The sequence below is a fragment of the Varanus komodoensis genome, unplaced genomic scaffold, assembly GCF_004798865.1.
Source record: "Varanus komodoensis strain SLA01 unplaced genomic scaffold, ASM479886v1 scaffold12, whole genome shotgun sequence".
In the NCBI taxonomy this organism is placed as follows: Eukaryota; Metazoa; Chordata; class Lepidosauria; order Squamata; family Varanidae; genus Varanus; species Varanus komodoensis.
Genome location: NW_025335349.1, coordinates 22,221,002 through 22,242,289, shown reverse-complemented (window position 1 = coordinate 22,242,289; position 21,288 = coordinate 22,221,002). Strand labels below are relative to the sequence as shown.

General features: G+C 39.4%; 1 protein-coding gene across 1 annotated transcript in view; it reads left to right on the top strand.

Moving 5' to 3' along the window:
- The window catches only part of TAF2 (TATA-box binding protein associated factor 2), a 61,990-nt gene that overhangs the window by 13,355 nt on the left and 27,347 nt on the right, over window positions 1–21,288 (top strand). Inside the window, exons 4-18 of the mRNA XM_044421815.1 lie at window positions 223–341; window positions 818–959; window positions 2,291–2,522; window positions 3,326–3,510; window positions 4,627–4,740; window positions 6,123–6,222; window positions 7,483–7,568; window positions 8,810–8,945; window positions 10,536–10,690; window positions 12,373–12,487; window positions 13,625–13,734; window positions 14,273–14,338; window positions 15,530–15,782; window positions 18,919–19,059; window positions 19,932–20,042. Of these exons, the coding sequence (XP_044277750.1) occupies window positions 223–341; window positions 818–959; window positions 2,291–2,522; window positions 3,326–3,510; window positions 4,627–4,740; window positions 6,123–6,222; window positions 7,483–7,568; window positions 8,810–8,945; window positions 10,536–10,690; window positions 12,373–12,487; window positions 13,625–13,734; window positions 14,273–14,338; window positions 15,530–15,782; window positions 18,919–19,059; window positions 19,932–20,042 (2,065 nt within the window). The remainder of the gene's footprint in view (window positions 1–222; window positions 342–817; window positions 960–2,290; window positions 2,523–3,325; window positions 3,511–4,626; window positions 4,741–6,122; window positions 6,223–7,482; window positions 7,569–8,809; window positions 8,946–10,535; window positions 10,691–12,372; window positions 12,488–13,624; window positions 13,735–14,272; window positions 14,339–15,529; window positions 15,783–18,918; window positions 19,060–19,931; window positions 20,043–21,288) is intronic.

Genomic DNA, 21,288 nt, shown 5'->3' with positions numbered 1-21,288 from the left:
CTCTGTCAACTGCCCTGTGGCTGTTGAGCATCATTTCTGGTTCAGCAGTGCAGTTACTATAGAAGACAAGAGTTTCATAATTATTGTTTGAGTATATTATTTTAAACTGTGTTTTAAAGCTGTACTGGTAGAGAGGAGTTATCCTCACCCTGAAGTCTGTTTTCCCCCAAGTTTAACTTGAATTCAGACTTGAACAGACTACTGCATTGTTCCTTTTTGCAGGAGAAATCTCAACTACTTCTCCAATGCATATGCAGCTGCAGTTAGTGCTGTGGATCCTGATGCTGGGAATGGGGAGCTGTGTATTAAGGTGCCATCAGAGCTTCGGAAACATGTTGATGGTAAAGTACAGAGGTCCTGTTGATTCTTAAAGTGAAACTGCTGCAGATTTGCTAGCAGGGTATAATAATTTTGCATGTGTGGTGTTGTGCGTTGGCAGTGGATCAAGGACCCTGCAGGGCCGTTGTCATGTTTGATCTTGAGGGCTTGTGGATCAGACAAGCCATTGGATTAATTAAATTTATGACAAGTTCTTGGAGTTTCTTCAAGCACCATTGACTAGTTTCTGTATATCAGAAAGCCTTTGTCAAGAGAAAAATCCTCTGTAAATGTTCTTTATATATTTAAAAACAGAAAATCCTGTTTCACTCAGAATTCCTAGTCTGTGTTGATTTTAATCTTTTTTCTCAAGTGCATTGATGTTATGAACCCAGGCTTTTGCAAGTCTGAATTTTAAGGCTGGGCTTGCCATGCTTTTTTCTGACAATGACTCAGTGCACACATACTGAAAATTATGGTGGGTTATTTATTGTTGCAGAATTAAAAGTCTTAAAAGTACATATCAACTTTTCTCTGGACCAACCCAAGGGAGGTCTTCATTTTGTGGTACCTAATGTGGAAGGCAGCTTAGCAGAGAGAGGAGCACATGTCTTCTCTTGTGGATATCAAAATTCTACAAGGTAAGCATTGTTCAGTCTTATCCTCACAGTCCCTAACTGGAGAAATCCTAATTAAAATGTTCTAGACTTTGTAATAAAATGCTGTGATAGTTAGAGATACAGTCTTATTTTGCTTCACGGGTACTTTTGAAGTACCTTAGGAACACTTCAGAGATGTGTAGGAAGTAAATAATGATAGGTGTCCTTGCTGGGAATTACAGCCAATTGCAGCTTTTCAACTCAAGAATGTACGCTAAACAGATAGCTAACATTCTTTACACAGAAGGCCCATTCACATGATGATACACTCCACCATGGAGGCTTGTTTCAGTTCCCAGCATGTGCAGGTTTTCCTCCTTGTCCACTCACATGCTGGTTACATGCCCATACCATGGGTTATTTAGGAAGTGTTTCTTCCTCAGACAAGCCATGGCACCTGGGTTTAGGTGACTTGACAAACCATGTCTGGGCAGGTGATTAGGGAGGTGCTTAGCTCACATTGGCACACACTGGAATGAAAACAAGTCATGGTGGCTTGTTTTCATCATGTGTACAGGATTGTTAATTTACATAGTAATCTCCTTGTATTGATATATTTGTTATATTTATATGAATTTAGTGGAAACATATACAAAGGTAGCTCTTAATATCTCAATATCAGTGAAATCATAATTAATCTTCCATTAATTATGCTGTTAGTTCTGTTCTCAATATCAAAAATTTACATCTGTGTTTTAACTACTAGTGCAAATAAACCTTCTGTCGATACTGGTGTTGCAGGAGTAGTTTTGAAAAAACCTAGTTTGCCTAGCTGATTTTTCAATGTTTCCTTGATTCATTTTTATAAAAGAAAACATTGGAAAACCAAAAATCAGAAGATCTGGAACAGTATTGCTTAAAAGGAGGTGGTCTAACTAAACAGGAAGTCGTAACACAGATGCATGTTCTCCTTGATGGCACATATGTCATAGGTTTAGAGAATAGTTGATGTGTTTGCCACAGGTTGTAATGTTTATCCTAAATTCCAACCAAATGTGCACACACATTCAATCAGTGTCACTAATTGACTAATTTGTACATTCCTGAAGCTTTACCAGGAAGTGGAATTTTAAGAAATGTCTTAAATATGTGTACATCCAGTCTAGTGCTGCATTCTGTTGAGCATGATGGAAGCTTTTAATATTGAGTGAAAGTCCCAAATTAGCTAGGGTTTTGTAATATATTTTGGGTGCTTGCAGAATTGTATAATTTTGGTAAAGATAAGGGTTAAATGGCTCCACATGAAGTAACACAGCATTTTAGGTGTCTCACCTCAGTGCATTCTTTTTAACATCCTAACTTTTTATCTCTAGGTTTTGGTTTCCTTGTGTTGATTCATATTCTGAACTATGTACTTGGAAATTGGAGTATACAGTTGATGCCACAATGGTAGCTGTCTCAAATGGAGACTTAGTGGAAACAGTGTATACTCATGATATGAGAAAAAAGACATTCCATTACATGCTGGCAATCCCAACTGCAGCATCGAACATTTCTTTGGCTATTGGACCATTTGAAATCCTTGTTGATCCATACATGCATGAGGTAATACTCTTCACTTGATTTTATGCAGTACTTTTCATAACTGATCTGGATTCATTTTGGTGAGAAGTTCTTGACAATAATTAAAGTATTACTCCTGGAGTATTCTTCTTATTATACTTTCATACTGCCCCATAGCACAACAAAATAAACAACAAAATAATCATATTTAACAAGCAAAAACAATAAATACAAAAGCAAATCAACAGCAGCCAAGAGTCCCCATCCCAAACTGCATCGATTGTATATGAATTTTAAGGCAATTCTCTTATTTTGTTCTTAAACTTACTGTTGTTTGCTTGGAGTCTTCAAGGCTACAGTTAGATAAAGCTCTAAGTTATTGACTGCTAGGATCATCAAGTTAAAATATCAGTCTTTCACATTCTTCCATTTCTTGCCTTGTTTTTTACTTTGGAACATTTCATTTTTTTTCTACATCTGCTCCCATACCTTTGAAAAAGAAGTGTGTGTTTAACTTGCAGTGGATTCCAGTGACTTAGCAGTAATGTGGTACTCAAAAGCTTACTCTATAGTGCTTTTTACTTCATACAGGCTGCTCTCTGTAGCCTCAGACCATGCTATTAATCCGAGTATTACCTCTCTTTTCCTGTCATTTTGAAAGTTTAAACATTGCATTCGTTTGCATAATCAGAAGCTGCGAACAGCCATTCGTCTTGCTATTGTACAGCTACCAGGATCAGAATTCATTTCTTCAGTTTTTCCTTGTGCAGAATTTAAGATGGCAAATGTTAATATTTTGTGACTTGATAGTTTCCATTTTAAAAGATTTGCTTTTGTTGTTGCAGGTGACTCATTTTTGTTTGCCACAGCTTCTCCCACTGCTGAAACATACCACATCATATCTCCATGAAGTGTTTGAGTTCTATGAAGAGATACTTACCTGTCGCTACCCTTACTCCTGTTTCAAAACGGTTTTTGTAGATGAAGCTTATGTTGAAGTCGCTGCTTATGCTTCTATGAGCATTTTTAGGTTAGTACATATAATTATTCTTGTTGTGGCTTAAGAAATGCCTGGATATTTACTACATGTTATTGTATCTTCCATCTTTTATAAAGAGATACTGACTTGGTTCATGCATAATAGCACCTCAGGGTTAAAAACTCATGGGTTGTCTTGCACAAATATGAGTGAGTAAATGTGCTGCCACCCGTGTGTGCACCACTTTAGTTTTTATTCAAGAAAGCTATGATTGGCCCTTCATGATTTGTTGAGCATGAAATGCAAACCTGGACCACTCAGTTGTTTAGGAGATAAAGCAGCAGCATCTCTTCTGCTTATCCCCAGTGGTCTATGGCTGGCTTGACCATGCAGACTGCCCCACTGCATCTCATTCTGCTTTAACTGGCCTTACTTCATTGGCAAAATCATATTTCACTCAAAATCACTAGTCCGTGTCAGCAAATAAGCAAATAAAAGTAACTCAGGATTCATAAAGTAAAGGGCCAAGGATGGTGTTAGATTTGGACATGAACTATGGCCAAAATTTGGCTGTGGTTTCACAAGGAATGACTTTGGGCTAGTTCAATATTTTAATTTAGCTTATAGAATAATACCACAGGTAACCTGTCTTACAGTTTATTGATATGACAAGAACTGTAAATAACATATCGCCTACATTTTAAATGCCGGTAACATAAATATGTATGATCTCTAAATTGACTGTTGTGGGATGTAGCTAGGCATGTTGATGGCTTTTAACATTCTTCCAATCTCCATCCTGCAGCTGTAGTCTAAAGTACATGTGGCAAGTATTGGATACTTTTCAGTGGGGAGCCTTTTGGACTGCGCTGCTTTCCTGAAGCAGTGCTTAGAGAAGTTCCTCTGTACCTCTGAGGAACTTCAGAAGTCGCCCCGGATGTAGAAGAGTGAACTGTCCACCACTGTGGAAAGGCTCACAGTGCATTTCTCTCATGTAGCTGCTTTACCTGAATGAATGAATGAATGAATGAATGTGCATCTTATATGTGTTAAGAAAGTGCTATAAGTAAGCAATACATTTTGTTTTACTTGTTAAAATGGGTGGGGGAGTGTGCTTGGTTCTGAAAGATGTTATGTTTCACTACTGCATGTTTGCTTTTTGTTTAGCACCAACCTTTTACACAGTGCAATGATAATAGATGAGACTCCACTGACCAGGAGGTGTTTGGCTCAGGCTCTGGCTCAGCAGTTCTTTGGCTGTTTTATATCTAGAATGTCTTGGTGAGTATATCTTAAAATGAAATATATTGTGCAAAAATACAATTTTGTCTTTAAGTATATGAATTTTTAGTTTTGCTAAACATCATGCAAATTCATACTAAGGCCATCACAGCGGTCACACAAAAATGGTTTCTTAATATAACATCATATTAAAGAGTGTGTGTTATATATGTTACCTATATAACATATATAGATACTTCTGTATAAGTATATTACATATATACATGTATATAACATATAGTTATATGTATACATTAAACTACATATAACATAGAAATGCTTAATTAGGTTGATGTGTGCGCGCATGGGCACACACACACACATTTCTTATGGTTGGGTAGCTAGGAATTGTAGTACTTATCTCTGGCCAAACATGCATTACATTGCACTCTAAGCTGCCTTATTGTAAAGATACCAAAAAGAGATTTAAAGTGAATTTCAAAAGCAGGGTTGTTGTAGGAAAAAGCTGAGAATCCTGTGTCCAGTAAAATACTTTAGTTAGGGTTAGAGACTCAGGTGAATGCTGGAGCCCTTACTTTTTATGAGGTCTGGGTGAGGTGTGTTGGGGGAATTGCTGCTGGAAAGGAGGAGGCTACAATAGTTATTGGACCTGCCATAGTCTCCTTTAAAAAGAAAATGTGCAGGGGACTTTGAAGTGTTTCAGACCAGTGGAGAAATCCATTTAACACAGAGATCTCTGTTCTGGTGCATGCATTTCTGTCTGCCATTTTCCAGGATGGCTGACCCAGAAATAAGTCATGAAGAAATACATGTAGGAAATTCATTTTGGTGGAAGAATATAAGTATTTTTAATTAACATTGGTAGATGTATAATTGGTCACTGTTACCACCTGTATGATCTTGTAGATAGAATACTGGACTTCGGTGGCTGTAAAATACCATCCATTTCTTCCCAACTGCATTCCAGTGAGGTTGGTTAGTTTAAGAGATGGTGACTGGCTGAAGTGCACTTGGAGAGCTTCAAAGCAGAGTGGGGATTTGAACCTGTAACTTCTGTTCCTGGTTCAGGTTTTAGTATGGTATGATCTTTTAAGCTCTTGATCTGACTCCTATCAGATGCAATGTGAAATTAATCTGCCATTAAAATAACCGCTAGATGTATTTCAGATGTAATCTTCAGATGCAAAGTTGACTAGTTCTTCAGTAGCTTTGTGATGTTCATGAGTCTCACTTGTTGCCAGGACACACACATTAGTTCACAGCTCATCAGTCTTTTATTTACTTAGATGTCCAGCCAAAGTTGTGTCAGCTGCTAAAACGTTCATAGCAGGAAAGCATTAAGCAGGAGCTGCTACTTTCTGGGTTTATGCTTTTCCGTGAATCAAGAGAAATGGAGTCCTTATTTCTTTTTTTGCTTATAGGTCAGATGAGTGGGTGTTGAAGGGAATCTCTGGCTATATTTATGGTCTTTGGATGAAGAAAACCTTTGGTGTAAATGAGTATCGTCACTGGATCAAAGAGGTAATATACCCATTCAGTTAAGTCAACTCCTGAAGTCTGTAGTAGAACAGCCCACACATTAGTTTCCTGCCTGAATAAGAATTAGCCCTATGTTCTAGGAGACCTCATAGCCTTCTATCAATTGCATGATTTCTAATTAGTCCAGTCCGTCTGGTTGTTTTATTTATATACCTTCGTAGCCTCTGTCAAGAAGTGAGATGGATTTTGCTATGAAAAGCCATCATTTTTAAATTGATTTAATTCTGTATTTCTGTATCCTGTTTGCATCTGTTTTCCTTTAAACAGCTTCACATGTTGTAGGAGTAAGTGCCCCGTCCCAGAAATCACATAGCAACTGTCCAGTAAGAGTAAGCTAGCCAGCAACAGATGGAAAAGAAGGCAGGTTTGCTATACCCTCAAAAGATGTGTAGAAAAGAAAGTGTTTCTGTGTTAGAACAGACCCAACACTGACTAGGATCAGACAACATGACAAACCATGGTGTGTTTGGTTTTTTGTTTTGTTTTTTACCATAGTTGCTCTGTTGTGTTATCTGAACCAGTTGTGGTAGCTATGGTAATAGCTTCTATGGTTTCTCTGTACCACCATGGCTTATCTTGTTGCCTGAGCCCAGGATTATGTTTCCAGATCCTTCATATGAAAATACCACAGGGTCCCCTGGAAAGCGCAGCAACTGCAATAGCTGCTCCAGACATCCAGTCTCTTTGTGTGGACCGATATGGAAGAGGCAGGCAATGTAGGAAGGGAACAGTGCTCCTTGAGGTTGAGTTTCAGGCACAGTGTCAGATAGGATACATGCCAACTGTAGGAGGACTTAATGGGGAGGATGGAAACCATGGTAAAATAGAAACCACTTGATCATCTATCAGGTAGACCATGGTATATAAAAAAAAACCCCTAGAAACCATGGTAATTTTGCAGGGTGGTTTGTGTTGTGTGAATGCAGCCTCTGTCACTTCTGCATTACAAGGACAGTCACTAGTGGTGCTTTGTCTACCAGTGTGGATTTTGAAATTTGAACCCATTAAGCCTTTGTGGGACTTGATTATAATGTGAAATAGAGGGAGAGTGTATATGATCCAAAAACACAGCATTTTTCTGTTGGGTACTTCTCTAGCAAATAAAGGGAAAAAAGCTCTTGTTCCCAAGTCTATGTTTTGCATTTTTTTTATGCCCATGTCCACAGCCATGGTTTTGCTTCCAGCTGGTCTTGTCTTTTAACCAAATGCACATTTGGTATATTAATTCGTTCTGCCTTTCAGGAACTAGACAAAATAGTGTTGTACGAGCTGAAGACTGGTGGAGTCTTACTGCATCCAATCTTTGGTGGAGGAAAAGAAAAAGACAAGTATGTTTTTTTAGGCAATGAATTTATTTATAGGGCCATTAATATAAATGTACATTGGGTGAGTAATGAAAGATGGGGTTAAAAGCTTAATTGCTTTGCTACCCAATAGTCCATAAAGAACATCCCTGGTAAATATTATCCTTGTTCAAATGACAAAATGGAAGTGCATTTTGTATTTTTTGAACTGAATCTGTTAAATGAATATCTTTATTAGCTGATGTCTGTTAAGCAGCCCAAAAATCTTTCCTGTGAAACAAATAATTTCACTAGAGAAGTGCAAATAAAACCTAACTCCTGTTATTTTTACAGCTACTAAAATTCCATTAATGTCCAATGTGCGTCTGCTTTTAGCCAGCTGTGCAGTTTTTGTAATAAAAAACATGGTGATGGAGCCTCACTCTTTTTAGACACCTGGCGAGAGAATGTGCATTATTCAATAAATGATGCTGAAATACTGAATCCTAAATCTAAAATTGATGAAAGTGTCAAAGCATCATCAGTTAACAGAAAAGTTTTGTTCAGCACAAGTTTGTAATGTCAAGCTGTACCTTATGTCCTTAATTTTTTAAAGTAACTGTAAGTGAGAGTTGAAAGCAACTTAAACACTTCTTCACTCCAGTTGTTTGGCAGTGGTTTGGTGCTTGAAGCACTGGGCAGTTTGTACTTGTCCAGATACGGTTTAGTTTAAGTCACTGCTGTTTGATCCCACTGCTGTTTCCCCTTGGTGTCTTATAGCTGGGGTTTGAGAATAATGCAGTTACTCCTGTGTTTGTGTCCTCTATGATACCTCCATGTTCAGTGCAAAGGAATATGAGCAAGGCACTACTTCTTTTCTTTGCATGATGCCAAACAAGGTGGAACAGAAGTCATTTGCTTTCAGCTGAACATAGAAATGGTATTGTGGATTAGTTTGCAACTGAGGACCAGATAAAAGTAAACTGCTGGAGGATAGTATGAATGTTGCATATATGAATTTGCAGCGAGTCTAAAGAAATTTCACATCTAAACCTTCAGAAGTTTTTAAAAGTTGAGTAAAGTGTTGAAGTACACTTCTGAAATTCTGTTTTTAATTTTATAAAAATGTATACCTAATTGCTTGCAAGATTTGAATTACTAGAATCCCATCTGGCTCTTCCCCTGTTTATCTTTTGGTTGTAGCCTCTGCTACTAACTGTGATGGGACTTTCCCATATAAAGCAACATGAAAACCCTCCTGAAATGGTCTTGATTTAATTTTCCAGCCCTGCTTCACATCTGCATTTTTCTATAAAACATCCTCACACGCTATCATGGGAATACTACACTATGTTTCAGTGCAAAGCCCACCTTGTCATGAGATTGATAGACAACAGAATAAGCATGGAGTTTATGTTACAAGTAAGTGTCTAAATATTACCTGAAATGCATTTACGTTTTACTGTTAGGATTGCTATTTCAATTTTTTAAACTTATAGCAACCTTTAAAACATGGTTGCATTTAAGAGCCTTACATATCAAGTATGCTCAAAATCTGAGTATCTGAAGAAGAGCAATAAAACAAAATGTTTGGAGAGTGTGTTTTTATTTTAATTGGTAGCCAAAGATAAATGATTGGGACCATGAAATTTTGGGCCCACTCCCAGACTGAATTTCTCCTTCCCACCTTTACTGTGACTAAGGGATACACTTGCACTAGAGTTACATATAGTCAAAAGCTTTCAGAATCAGCGCTTAAGCAAGATGTGTAATCAAGGCTTGAAGGTGCTTAACAAACTTAGTCAAGGTTAACCTTTAACCTTGCCTTCCTCAACCTGGTGCTCTTCAGATTTATTCAACTACAACTCCAATCGTTCCTACCTACAACCTAGGTAGGTTGTTTTGAGGGTTAGTTTAGACATAATTCTGTGCCTGTATTATCGGGGCAGGGGCAGGGAATTATTTGAACTGGATGAAGCTTACTACTCAGTAGAATGTCTAGGATTGCACTGCTAATAGTAGTCAAGACTGGTGGAAACATTCCCTGTTCCTGAACTCCTGTCCGTGGTTAACACAGAGCCAGCGTTACATTTGTGCTGGCCTAAGCTATTAATACTTACCTGTTGCACTGGTACTATACCTCAAAGTGTCACAGATGACATTGTCACTAGCCAGGCATAGAGCTGCTTAATGTCAGCAGTGTAGCTGTATCGTGTTGTCTTAGCATCGATCTGTAAAGCTGAGACTGCATGGGCACCTCTCTTCATGGTTAGCTGTTTGCATAATCAACTGGTGTGGTTTGGGCTGATTTATAACCACGCCCGGAAAACGAGGTTTCCTCTTTGTGTCTTGAATAGTGTGCCATGGAATTGGGCCACAGTTTCCAAAAACGATGGCATTCACTATTGATTTAAATGTTTCAGTCTGTTCCCAGTATTTTTTTTACTGGAAACAGTTTAAACAAATCTCTTAGCTGTATGATTTCTATCACTTTGTGCATGCTGTAAGGAAGCTACTTGAAAATGAGCATATCAGCAGTGAGTGTCAGGGTAGTGTCTGACACCTCCAGTACAGAAGCAGTATTCTTCTGAATGCTATATGTTGGGAACGAGCAGCAGCAGCAGGACGTCACAATGCTTTCTCTGAGGTTGCCGTATGTGCTTTGATACTGTTCAAAACAGAATCTGCAGGTTCATTTAGCAAGGGACTGGATAGTCACTTTGCAAACATGATGTAACTTGAAATTGATGCATTTTGTGAAGTGCTGACTCTTCAAAGTAAATTGCAGGAATGATGACAAGATGGTTCACAAGAGATAAGGTTTGAAACCTCATTCTCTTGTCCTGGCTCCTCAGGCAAGGTACAATTTAAAATCAATGTCCATGAACCATCTTTGGTTTTACCTGATTTTGTTTTAAATGCAGGATATACACACAATGGTGGTTGTTGCTGATATTTCTTCAATATTTAAGATCACTTTGCTTGTTTTGACTGAAATCATTGCCTTTGTAGGTTTTCAACAAACTGTTGAGTCTGGCCAGCACTGCCTCATCGCAGAAGTTCCAGTCTCACATGTGGAGTCAGATGCTGGTTTCCACATCTGGGTTTTTGAAATCTATTTCCAATGTGTCTGGCAAAGATATCCAGCCATTAATAAAGCAGTGGGTGTATCCTTTTTCATTCTAGCTGTGAGCTAGTAACTGTGATGTTGAAAAGTAGCTGTTCTTTGGTTCTTTTAAACAAATGTACTGGAACACAAAAACAAGCTTAGTAAAATTCAGAGTTGCAAACATTGGTACTTAAAAATCTGCTCAAATTTTGCTGCCTGCCTTTTGTAAGGATTTACAGCAGTCATGTTTACTGTGGCTCATTTATTTAATTTTCAATATTGTATCATAGGAGGAGCATTTTGTAGTGGTGTGCTCCCTTTGAAAGACATGCCAGGAGCCTGGTTTTGTTTAAGGCCAAACTACACAACAAGGATCCAGGGGATTTTCAGAAATGTTCCTGAATCAGATTATGGGAAATGCCACCTAACCCTCCATTCTGTCCTCAGATAGGAATTCCAAAACACTAAAATGTGGCAGAAAAATTCTTGGGATTGAATACTAATATGTCCAGTCACTGTAGTAATTAATAGCAAAAATGTGGCTTGTGTAGAACTTGTTGGCAGTTGCTAAGCTGCCTGCCAGTATGAATCTTTAGCTTGATTTATTTTCTCAGCGCTCAAGTGAAATTCATATACAACACACACCAGTGATCTAGGTCACATGGCAGTCCACCGTGGCTTAATTTACCTGCAGGGATGATTTTGCATGGCACCTATGGGTGCCCGGCTTGCCATGGCTTGCCATGTGCAAATTCTGGTGACAGGTAGACAACCCTTAATAACCCTAAAACAAGGTATTTACAGAGGGAACGGAGGTATGGGTTGCCTAATCCTCAGACGACCCCCACAGCACATGGGTACCATGCAAAAATGGCAGCTGATGCAAAGCAACAGCCCCACCTGGGTTGCCCTGTTGCGAGCTAGCCCAGTATTTGGTATTGCCACAGGAGTCTACTTAGGCAGGTGCACACATCTTTTATCCACAGGACTAGAAACTCAACAGGGAGAGTCATGTACCTGATGGTCCTTTTCAGAAAGCCCTGTATGATATACAGAGGAATGCTGGATAGGACCCCCTATAGTGCACAGAATTGGTCACTGGTAAGAATGCTTCACTGTCTTTTAAAAGTTTCTCTTAACTTCTAAATTACCTCCTCATTAAAAATAGTACAACATGTAAAGCATTCAGAGTCTGTTGACTGAAACAGATTTTATGTAAATATTTAGCTTTTAATTTAAAATGTACATTATCTGACTCTAGTAAAGTCACTCTTCTCAGAAAAGAGAAAAAATGCTGTATCCCTTTCTTCTCTTTTCATGCTAAATCTTCAGCATAAAAAGTATACTTTTTCAGTGTCAAATTTTAATATAATGTTTGAATTCTAATTAATATAAGCACAGATCAGGGCTGCATCCAAAAGCAGCAAGCCCTGAGTTTCAGCTGTCGCTTTAAGGTATGTGTTTGAAAAGCATACAGTTTTGAATGTAAAATCTGAGTTGAGCTCCTTTAGCGATTGTGATTGTCATTAAAATGTGCAGCATCTTAAAATGCTTATTTAGATTGTACATTAACTGTCACTGTAAATTAAAGAAATGACTCATCAGGAATGTTTCCTTAGCAAACCTACCTGAAGCACTAAAGCCTTGCATACTGAGGTGTACTGCTGCAGTTCTGTTAGTCTAAGGAATGCGAGTGTTGTGTATCTGCATATCTGTTGTTATCCTATTTGGTTTGATCAGAGATCAGAGTGGTGTGGTAAAATTTTATGGCAGTTTTGCATTCAATAGAAAACGAAATGTATTGGAGTTAGAGATAAAGCAAGACTATACATCTCCTGGGACACAAAAATACGTGGTATGTATTTCTCCTTTTCCTGAAACCTTGAAAGTATGAGAGATGTTAGTATATGTTTCTACTGTTAAAAGGGTTGTTTGGTGCTCTAGGCTGTATTTGCTTAGAGAGTCTTCTGACTAATTATATAATGCAGAATATAAATTGAATAAATAATAAATGTAATAGAAAAGTTAGTGACCCACAGTTACTTTAAATACTTCAGTTTCTTGTTTACTATTAACAGACATTTAGTATTACTTTCATTAACTTGCAATGTTTTATCAAGACAATTGGTGAGGTTGTATCTAATTGAGCCTGTCCACTAATGGAATGATTCTAATTAGTAAATGCAACTGAATGACGCTAATCAGATCTACCTTTTCCAGGTCACCTCCCCCCAGCTCCCCCCCACCCACCTACCTGCACGCACGCACGCACTCTGTTCAGATTGCTACAGGGTAGAGAAAGAGGAGGGAACGTTTGTTGCCTGAGTTGAAATCTGCTCTCTTAACCAAAGTTCCCATTTTTCCCTTACTTGCTATAACCCTCCAAGTAACATTTGAGTCAGCCCTTGAAAAAGCTGATACATGGAGGTAGTATACAATTAACTCCTAGCTTTCTTGTTTTTAGCTGTTATGGCAAAAAAATGTGAACTGGAAAACTATTTTTAAAACTACAAGGTGATATAGTATTAGAATTGCACTGAGGATACTTGGCCAAAAAGCAAGTTACACAGGGAAGGCAGAAAGAGTGAAACAAGAAGGGAGCTCCCCTCTGATGGTTAGGTTAACAGAAAATAAACAGGCACTCTTGTGAATTCCTGTCATTTTTGTGTGTTGGTTATTTGAGGCTTCCCTAATTTTGATGAGGGTATTTAGGCTGCTGATAACAATCGAAAGGCAACTTAGTATAGTGGGTAGAAAGTGTTTAGCAATGGGGTTCCCAGGTGCACATCTCTGTTTACCTGTGAAACCTGTTGGGTATCCTTAGCAAAGTTACTCCTGTCAGCCTAGCTGTGTAGTAAAGACCATTCTGAGGTAGGGCAAGGGTAGAAATGTAATGCATGCAGTTCTGTCTTGCTTGCCTCTGCCTTGAAACATTATTACTGCTACTATGTTTATTTTTTAATGTTTATTTTGATAACAAATCTTTTTGAAGGGCCCTCTCAAAGTAACAGTGCAAGAGCTTGATGGATCCTTCAACCACACACTTCAGATAGAAGAAAACAGCCTTAAACATGACATACCCTGTCATTCCAAGAGCAGACGGTATGATTTATAGGGTGCCCTTTTGATATATGGATTTTCTGATTCATGGAGGTTCCTGCAGGGTTGCCTCTTCCCTAGTCACTAGGGTAACATGAGAAACCCCAGACCAACTTTTCCCAGTGCCAATGCTGCCAGTGGGTAACATAATGGTGGTTCCTCTGCTCTAACCCAGGACTTGTAATGATGCTGCAGGCTGGGAAGGAGCTGTCCTGCAGGGCATTACAGTACAAGAATTTGTATTGCCACTTCTGCCACTGTTTAATCATTCTGGATATTGATTGTACTGATTAGTTAAATGGTGTAAGTAGGTAAAAATAGTCCAGATAGAGCAATCTTGAAGATATATCCATATGACTTCCGTTTCTGAGGGAGTACAAACCTCTGAAGTAACAGTGGCTGAAAATAAATTGGGGACATTGGTGCTGTTTTTATAGCTCAGCTATCTTGTTATCTACTTATTCAATCTGCATTGGTTGAACAGAAAAGAGGGAAAATGTATTTAAGATACATTTTAATAAAATGGTATTTTTAAATGCAGAAATAAGAAGAAAAAGATTCCTTTAATGAATGGAGAGGAAGTGGACATGGATCTCTCTGCCATGGAGTAAGTTAATGCATGAAAGCAAAGGGAAATCATTCCTTTTCTTGAATTTGTTGCATGCAGCTGTCCCACGCACCAATTGAACAGCAGCCACATGTATTCAAAAACAGCAGCTGATTTTCCATACATGCAGCCAATCCTACCCACCCCATCAGAGACATGATAAAAATCACCTGTTTACAAAATGCTTCCCAGTCCAGCCTCCTTACCAAACAGGTGAGCAGCATCCTCCAGCAGCTCTGAATATCCACAGTGGGGCAGGGGAATGGAGGAAGTTTTTTGAAAGCACAGCAGAATGCATGTAGCCTTCTGTGATTCACAGTGACTCTGATGAGTTGGCAACTGCTTATAAACAGTTTGCTGATGATAGCTTACATATATCATAATAGTAATGCTAAAAGTGGCCTTTGTGGTAAGGTTCATTGTACAGCTTTAGAACGGAATAACAAAGCCTAGGAAAAAACTTACAAAATTCCTGCTTTCAGAGCACTTCTGGGCAGAAATAGCTGAAATTCTTCGTGTGGTTCATCTTGCATAACAGTTGCAGATTTATGCCACAGACACATTCTGGAAAGCTCCCCAGCACATACACAAACTAATTCAGTTCAGACATAATGCCAAACCATGGTTTGGCAGTGGAAACCATCCCATGTGGTTATGCTTCCTTCCCTTCCCTTCTTCATTTTTGCTAATCCTGTTTTGTCGTGGCGCTTTAGTTATGGTATGTTCCACCAACAAGTTGAAATGAGTTTGCAAATGATGGTTTGGAAACAAGTAACTCACTATAGATGCTAGTTTGAATGGTATGGCAAACTTTGAACTAGGAGAGAGTGGCTGCATGGAAAGGGAGGAAACAACACATGAGTCTGTGGGTGCTAAATTATAGCGTGATCATTATATTCCAGTTGAGCTGGGCTGCATGTTATTTCTGTCCAGAACTGGCTTCTGGACAGAATTTAAAATTCAGTATCTTGATTGTTACTTTGTAAGAAACTGCTTGATATTTCAAATATTATTACTAAAGACACCACATTCCGAGTAACAGAACTGTTCATCCTTGGTCTTGCAGAACAAGAAAAAGACAAAAAAATTATTTTTAAGATGCTAGGTTTTAACATGTTAATAAGTTTTTATTCGTCTTTACATTTTTGCTGCATTTTAAGTCCTAGCACAAATTTTGGTCATCTCCTTTAGTGCTGATTCCCCTTTACTGTGGATAAGAATCGACCCAGACATGTCTGTATTAAGGAAGGTAGAATTTGAACAGGCGGACTTCATGTGGCAGTATCAGCTTCGATACGAGAGGGATGTCGTTGCACAGGAGGAATCTATTTTGGCTCTTCAGAAGTTCCCCACACCGGCATCACGACTTGCACTGACGGATATCCTTGAGCAAGAGCAGTGTTTCTATCGAGTGAGGATAATGGCCTGCTTCTGCCTTGCAAAGGTGAGAAGTAGCCATGTCGGACAAAATGCCTGAGAGAGGTCTGTCGCATGTTGACACAGGTGCTAGAAATATGCATAGCAGCAAATTGTGGGTGGCTCCTGTAGGATCTGAGCTTGGGAGAAAAGTGGCTTGGCTCTACTGCAAGGGTGGGCCAGGCCTACCCCATGGTCTCAAGTCTCTGTATTCATCTTTGCAGCAATTTGTTTCCTGCTTTTTGTGCCACTGTGGTGTCCTATAGATTAGAATAATGCTTGCCCAAGAATTTGACCATATGAGTCATCACATCGGACATAGTGGCAGGTATATTTGGTTCTAGCCCTGCAAAGCTTTAAGTTCACTGTCAAGAATGGGGAAACAATAAAAACAGAACAAACAGCTGCTGCTGCTTGAAGTTGGAAAATCTGAATTTATGTCTTTCCTTTTTCATCCATCAGTGTAAATTACTTGGGACTCAATATAATAGCTGGTATGAAGTCTGCAGCCCCGAAAGTAGTGCTCCAAGTCTTCTGGTCTCATGAGTCCACTGACATTTTACCATTCTCATTCCCTTATCTATAAATAATATGACTATACTTCATATTATTATTATTATTATTATTATTATTATTATTATTATAACATTTCTATGCCACCCCTTGCCGAAACCTCGGGGCAGCTTACAACATGATAAAATACATTAAAATACAATAGTACATAATATTATGTACAATATTATTGGCCACAGTCCAAAGGACTGGATCACCACCTCCGTGTACCTGGCTGCATCTAGTGTTTGTAGTATTCCCCTCTTACCCGTGCACATCAGGCAACAAATAGCTTTTTAAATTTGTGGATATTTTGAAAGATTATGACTTGACGATGAAGGGATGTTGACTGAAGTTGGTCATTTCTGCTGTTCCATGAAGAAAACAAACATCCAGCCATGCTGTGAGGCTATGGAAGATCTCGGACACATTCTTGACCATAGCCATGGGACAGAATATGCCTTTTTGAGTTGCAAAGCTCTTGTACAGAATTTTAGACTCTTGCTATGCTTTTACAAAAAAGTGGTTGACTAAAAGTTGCAACCTTGCCACACCTCCTGAACTGACTTAGTATCTAGCCTTATTGGATGAAACAAGTGTTCATCCATGACTTATGCATAAAGGAAACTGCATTAATTCTGTCACTAGAACAATGCCCAAAGCAGCCTCCAAGACAAGTTACCAGACAAAAGTAAAAAACTATATGCCAACAGAATCTGTTCAGGGACCATGTAGGGAGAGGCTGTTTGTGTGATATGAATCATTCTTTCACACCAATGCCTGAAGGTTGCTAGCACACTTTCCTATTTTTACCTTGCAGGTGAGGTTGGGGAACTTAATTTGGTGTCTGCATCTCTCAGAGACTCTGTTAGGCCTGGGGTGTCTGGGAGGCTATAATGGGGAAGAGTCACTCTGAACCCTGTCTCTGTTTTAGCCCTTTCTTGTAGGCTCCCCTTCAATATTCTGTAGGCACCACAGTCCTTTGCACTGCAGCCAAGATGTAAAAAGCAAAAAGATATGCATGTCTTTATGCAGGACACCTAACTTTAAATTAAACAAATAAATAAAAAAAATACAGATTGAAAGTGCAGAATCTTCTATTTCTTAAGCTTGGTTAGGTTAGTAGCACTGGGAGTGCTTCCGGTAATGACCTATTTTTGTTGCGGTGCTCTTTTAAATAAGGAGTTCCCTGGATGGTGCGGCCTTGGTTCCAAAAGAAATTCCGTTAACCTAGCATTTGTTTGTTTAGTGAGCGTACTTTGCAGCTGTGAACCACATAAATTAATGCTATGAGAAACAGAACAGCTTAACTCATTGAATGCATTCTACAATCAGTAGTTCACTCGGAGCAGTTTTCATGCTATAATGGTACCTTGCAGCTTCCAACACAAGCTTTCAAAAGGTATTTGCAAGAACATATGCACGTATGCACTCCAATATGCAAGCAGGCATTGATTTTCTCCATGGTAGATGTAGTTCTTTGGCATCTTATCCAGCCAAATGAACTGTTGGTATGGTTGCCAGTCTTCCTTGTAGGCAACTTTCCCTGTTCTGGTCCCTACCAGATATCTTACTGCAATTTCTGTCAGTCCTAGACAACTTATGCAACAATCACTGATAATAGGACTTGTAGTCCTAAACAACTAGAGGATACCGGATTGAAGAAGGCTGCTGTAAGGTAAAGGAAGAATACATTTTACTGTGTCTTCCTGGGAGATCTTGCATTAAAGGAAGATACCATATCAACGCTTGAATGACTCTCCTGACAAATACAAAGTGTGCTAAATTCCTCAGTGTTTTACTAGCTTATGAAATAGACTTCTTAATTCAGAAAGTTGGCAAAGCTTTCTCTCAGTTTTTCAGTTGCTAACTTCACTTCACTGCTGCTTCTGCTTTCTAGCCATAACATAAAACTAGGACGGGGTTCTGAATTGTCTGTTCTCTTCAGGTGGTCTTGGACTCGCAGGGTGGCTGAGACCTTTTTGCAATCTGCATTGAGGTTATTGGCAGGGTGAATTGAGGAAATTGCCTCTTCCATGACTAGCTTCTGTAGAGATTGACTATGTGGTTTTAAGAAATGGGGGGTTTTGGGGGGAATCTGTGAAATGTAAATGGAAGGAAACAATTAAAACCTGATAGTGGTTGTGGAAAGATAATTAGTTGCAGATGACCTGTAAGTAAAAACTGGTTCCCCACAGCACACTTTCAATTTATAGAAGTGTTGGTGGTGAGTGTCTGGGTTTAGGCAATGCACACATTTATGGCTTTGGTTTTCGAATCCTGTGTAGACCCCCTTGAAGATTTATTAAGGGGTTTCTCAGTGACAAGAACAGTAATGCCAGCTGTCGTCTGCTACCCCCAGTCTCCGCTCCCATAGCCAGCCATATAGGAGTCTGCTCTGCACAGTGGTTCCATGGCAAATATAAACGAAGGTTTGAAAAACACTGACTTAAAGTATCTGCTTGCTAAATAGTAACATAATTTATTCACTTATTGCATATTTCTCCACCAATTTATAATGCCATGAAGATAAGAATTTGCATTGGGGCAGTGGGTCAAATTTCCTAATATTTTTAGTAAGTTGGTTTTTCTTTTTCTCCCTAACTGTACAGATTGCAAATTTCATGGTGAGTACATGGACAGGACCACCAGCCATGAAGTCTCTCTTCACCCGAATGTTCTGTTGTAAAAGTTGCCCGAACATAGTGAAAACCAATAACTTCATGAACTTTCAGAGCTACTTTCTGCAAAAGGTAACAGATCATTTGCTATCTTACTGTACTTTTCTAAATATGGAGAATTTCCGTAACACAACCAGATTCAAAGGTGGTCTGGAAGATGAGAAACAGGACTAGTTACATTGGAGTGGCCTTTACTGGTTTCCCACCAATTTTTCTTTTTTGTGCCCATGATATGCACTTTTGTTTGTGTGTTTTAAACTTCTCTCACATCTTAGAGATCTGCAGCTCTGACTATCCAACATGTTCAGCTTCACCTCATCAATACCATGTTGGTGTTTCCTGTCAAAGTACAAGAAGTACCATATGAGGACCTTGACAAATAGGCCAGTTGTTGTTTTGCTTCTCATTTGACAGCTCTCAAATAGCAACAACTCTCAGGTGAAGGAGTGAAACCATAGGGATCATTGCTGGTGAAAGAGGATGGCATGTATAGCAAGATCCTCTAATTTGATTAGTTGGTTGGGACCTGACTGTTCTCATTGTTCCAAAGTAGAAAACTGAGAGCCACCCTGTTTACAAGAACACTGCATTTTGATAGCTGTCAAAACTTCGGGCTTCAATTACGATAGGGTTTTTGACATGGCTAATCAGGGTTTTTAAACCAGGATGTTTGCAATTTCAACAGCTGCATATGATGTTCTTGTGTAACCCTAATCCTTTGGTAGGCATGTCATGACTGGGGCCAGGCCTCAGACTAGATGGCCCGAGAGGCCCCCCGACTCGTTCTGTTTCTTTGTACTCATACTGCTGGAGCAAGTCCTAGTGGTATTAAGTTATATGCTGTGGGGTGTTACATAGAAGACAAAAGGGATGCCCCTCATGGCACCAGTTTAATATTTGAATAAATGTTAATATTTTTCATTATTGTTGATCCTTCTTCACAGACAATGCCTGTTGCAATGGCCTTACTGAGAGATGTTCATAATCTGTGTCCCAAAGAAGTTTTAACATTTATATTAGACCTAATCAAGTACAATGACAATAGAAAAAACAAGGTAAAAATTGCTTAAAATAATAGTTTGCTCTTTACAACCCCACTGTTTTGAAGTATGCTGACAAGTATGAGGCAGATCGGCATGCATTTGTTTGCAGTGCCAGTCTGGGATTTGCAACAGAATCTTGTCCTATTGTATGCTTCTCTCCTTGCTTCTAAATGGCAAACTGTGACTTCTTTCCTCCTCCTCAGTTGACTCCAGGCTAGCCCTGCCTGTTTGTTTCATATATTTGGAGGATGCTTTTCTTTCCTTTTCATTCTATTCCAGGAAGGTCACGGAGGTTCTGAACTGTTGCTTGAGCAACCGAACAGTATTGATTAGATGCTGACAAACAACTAGAGGTTTAATCTAGACAAGGCAGAAGTGCTGCTTGTCTGTGGGAAAGCTATTCCAGAATGAGGAGTTCTTCCTATTCTGAATGTGGCTGTGCTCCCTTTGAATGATCTTGGGCTAAGTTTGATCTTTTACTCACTTTTGCTTTGGATGCTCAGGTTCTTGCCATTACCTTTGCACAGTTTTGGGTGGTGTACCAGCTGTTCCTTGAAAAATGGCAAAGTGGATGCAGCCACACATACTTCAATCACATCCATATTGGATGATAGTAACACAGCCGGTGGGGTTGTTCGCACGATGGACCAGCGCAGCCTGGCAATGGGCTTGGTGTGGTGGCTGTTTTGCAAAGTACCCATGGTGAGCCCCACCTATGATTGGGCTAACCATGGATACTTCACTCCCTCCTCCTCGTCCTTCATTCCTTCAGACACCACAGGCAGGAATGAGTTGCGTTTCCCTGACAGTCATGATTGCAAACTGCGGCCCTTTATTTTTTTCTTGTTTAGAGATTCCAGAAGCAAGCTGGAGGAAGGCGCCTGCAGTCCTCTTAATAGGCAGAGCAAGCTGTCCCTTCATAGGGCCCTGTATACCTTGCAGGGACTTCCCATGCCTGCCCGGCATTTTTTAACTATTAGGGTCTGTTGGTTGGTTGGTTGGTTTTAACTGGACCCCATTGCACAAGCAGTGCTCATTTACTGAAGTGCAAACAGGGCAGCTTCCAGTCTTGGCTGGGGCAATTGCAGTGTGCCCCCTCTCCCTATGGTCCTTGCGGGATCTGGAAATCCCTGCCCCATGTGCTTCTGCTCACCTGTTAAGTGAATTGCTGTGTAAAAGCAAAGGCACGAGGTATCTTGAGCTGTGAAGAGGCTGCTTTTTCCAAACAGCATCCCTTTCCCGGCAAGTTCCTTCTATT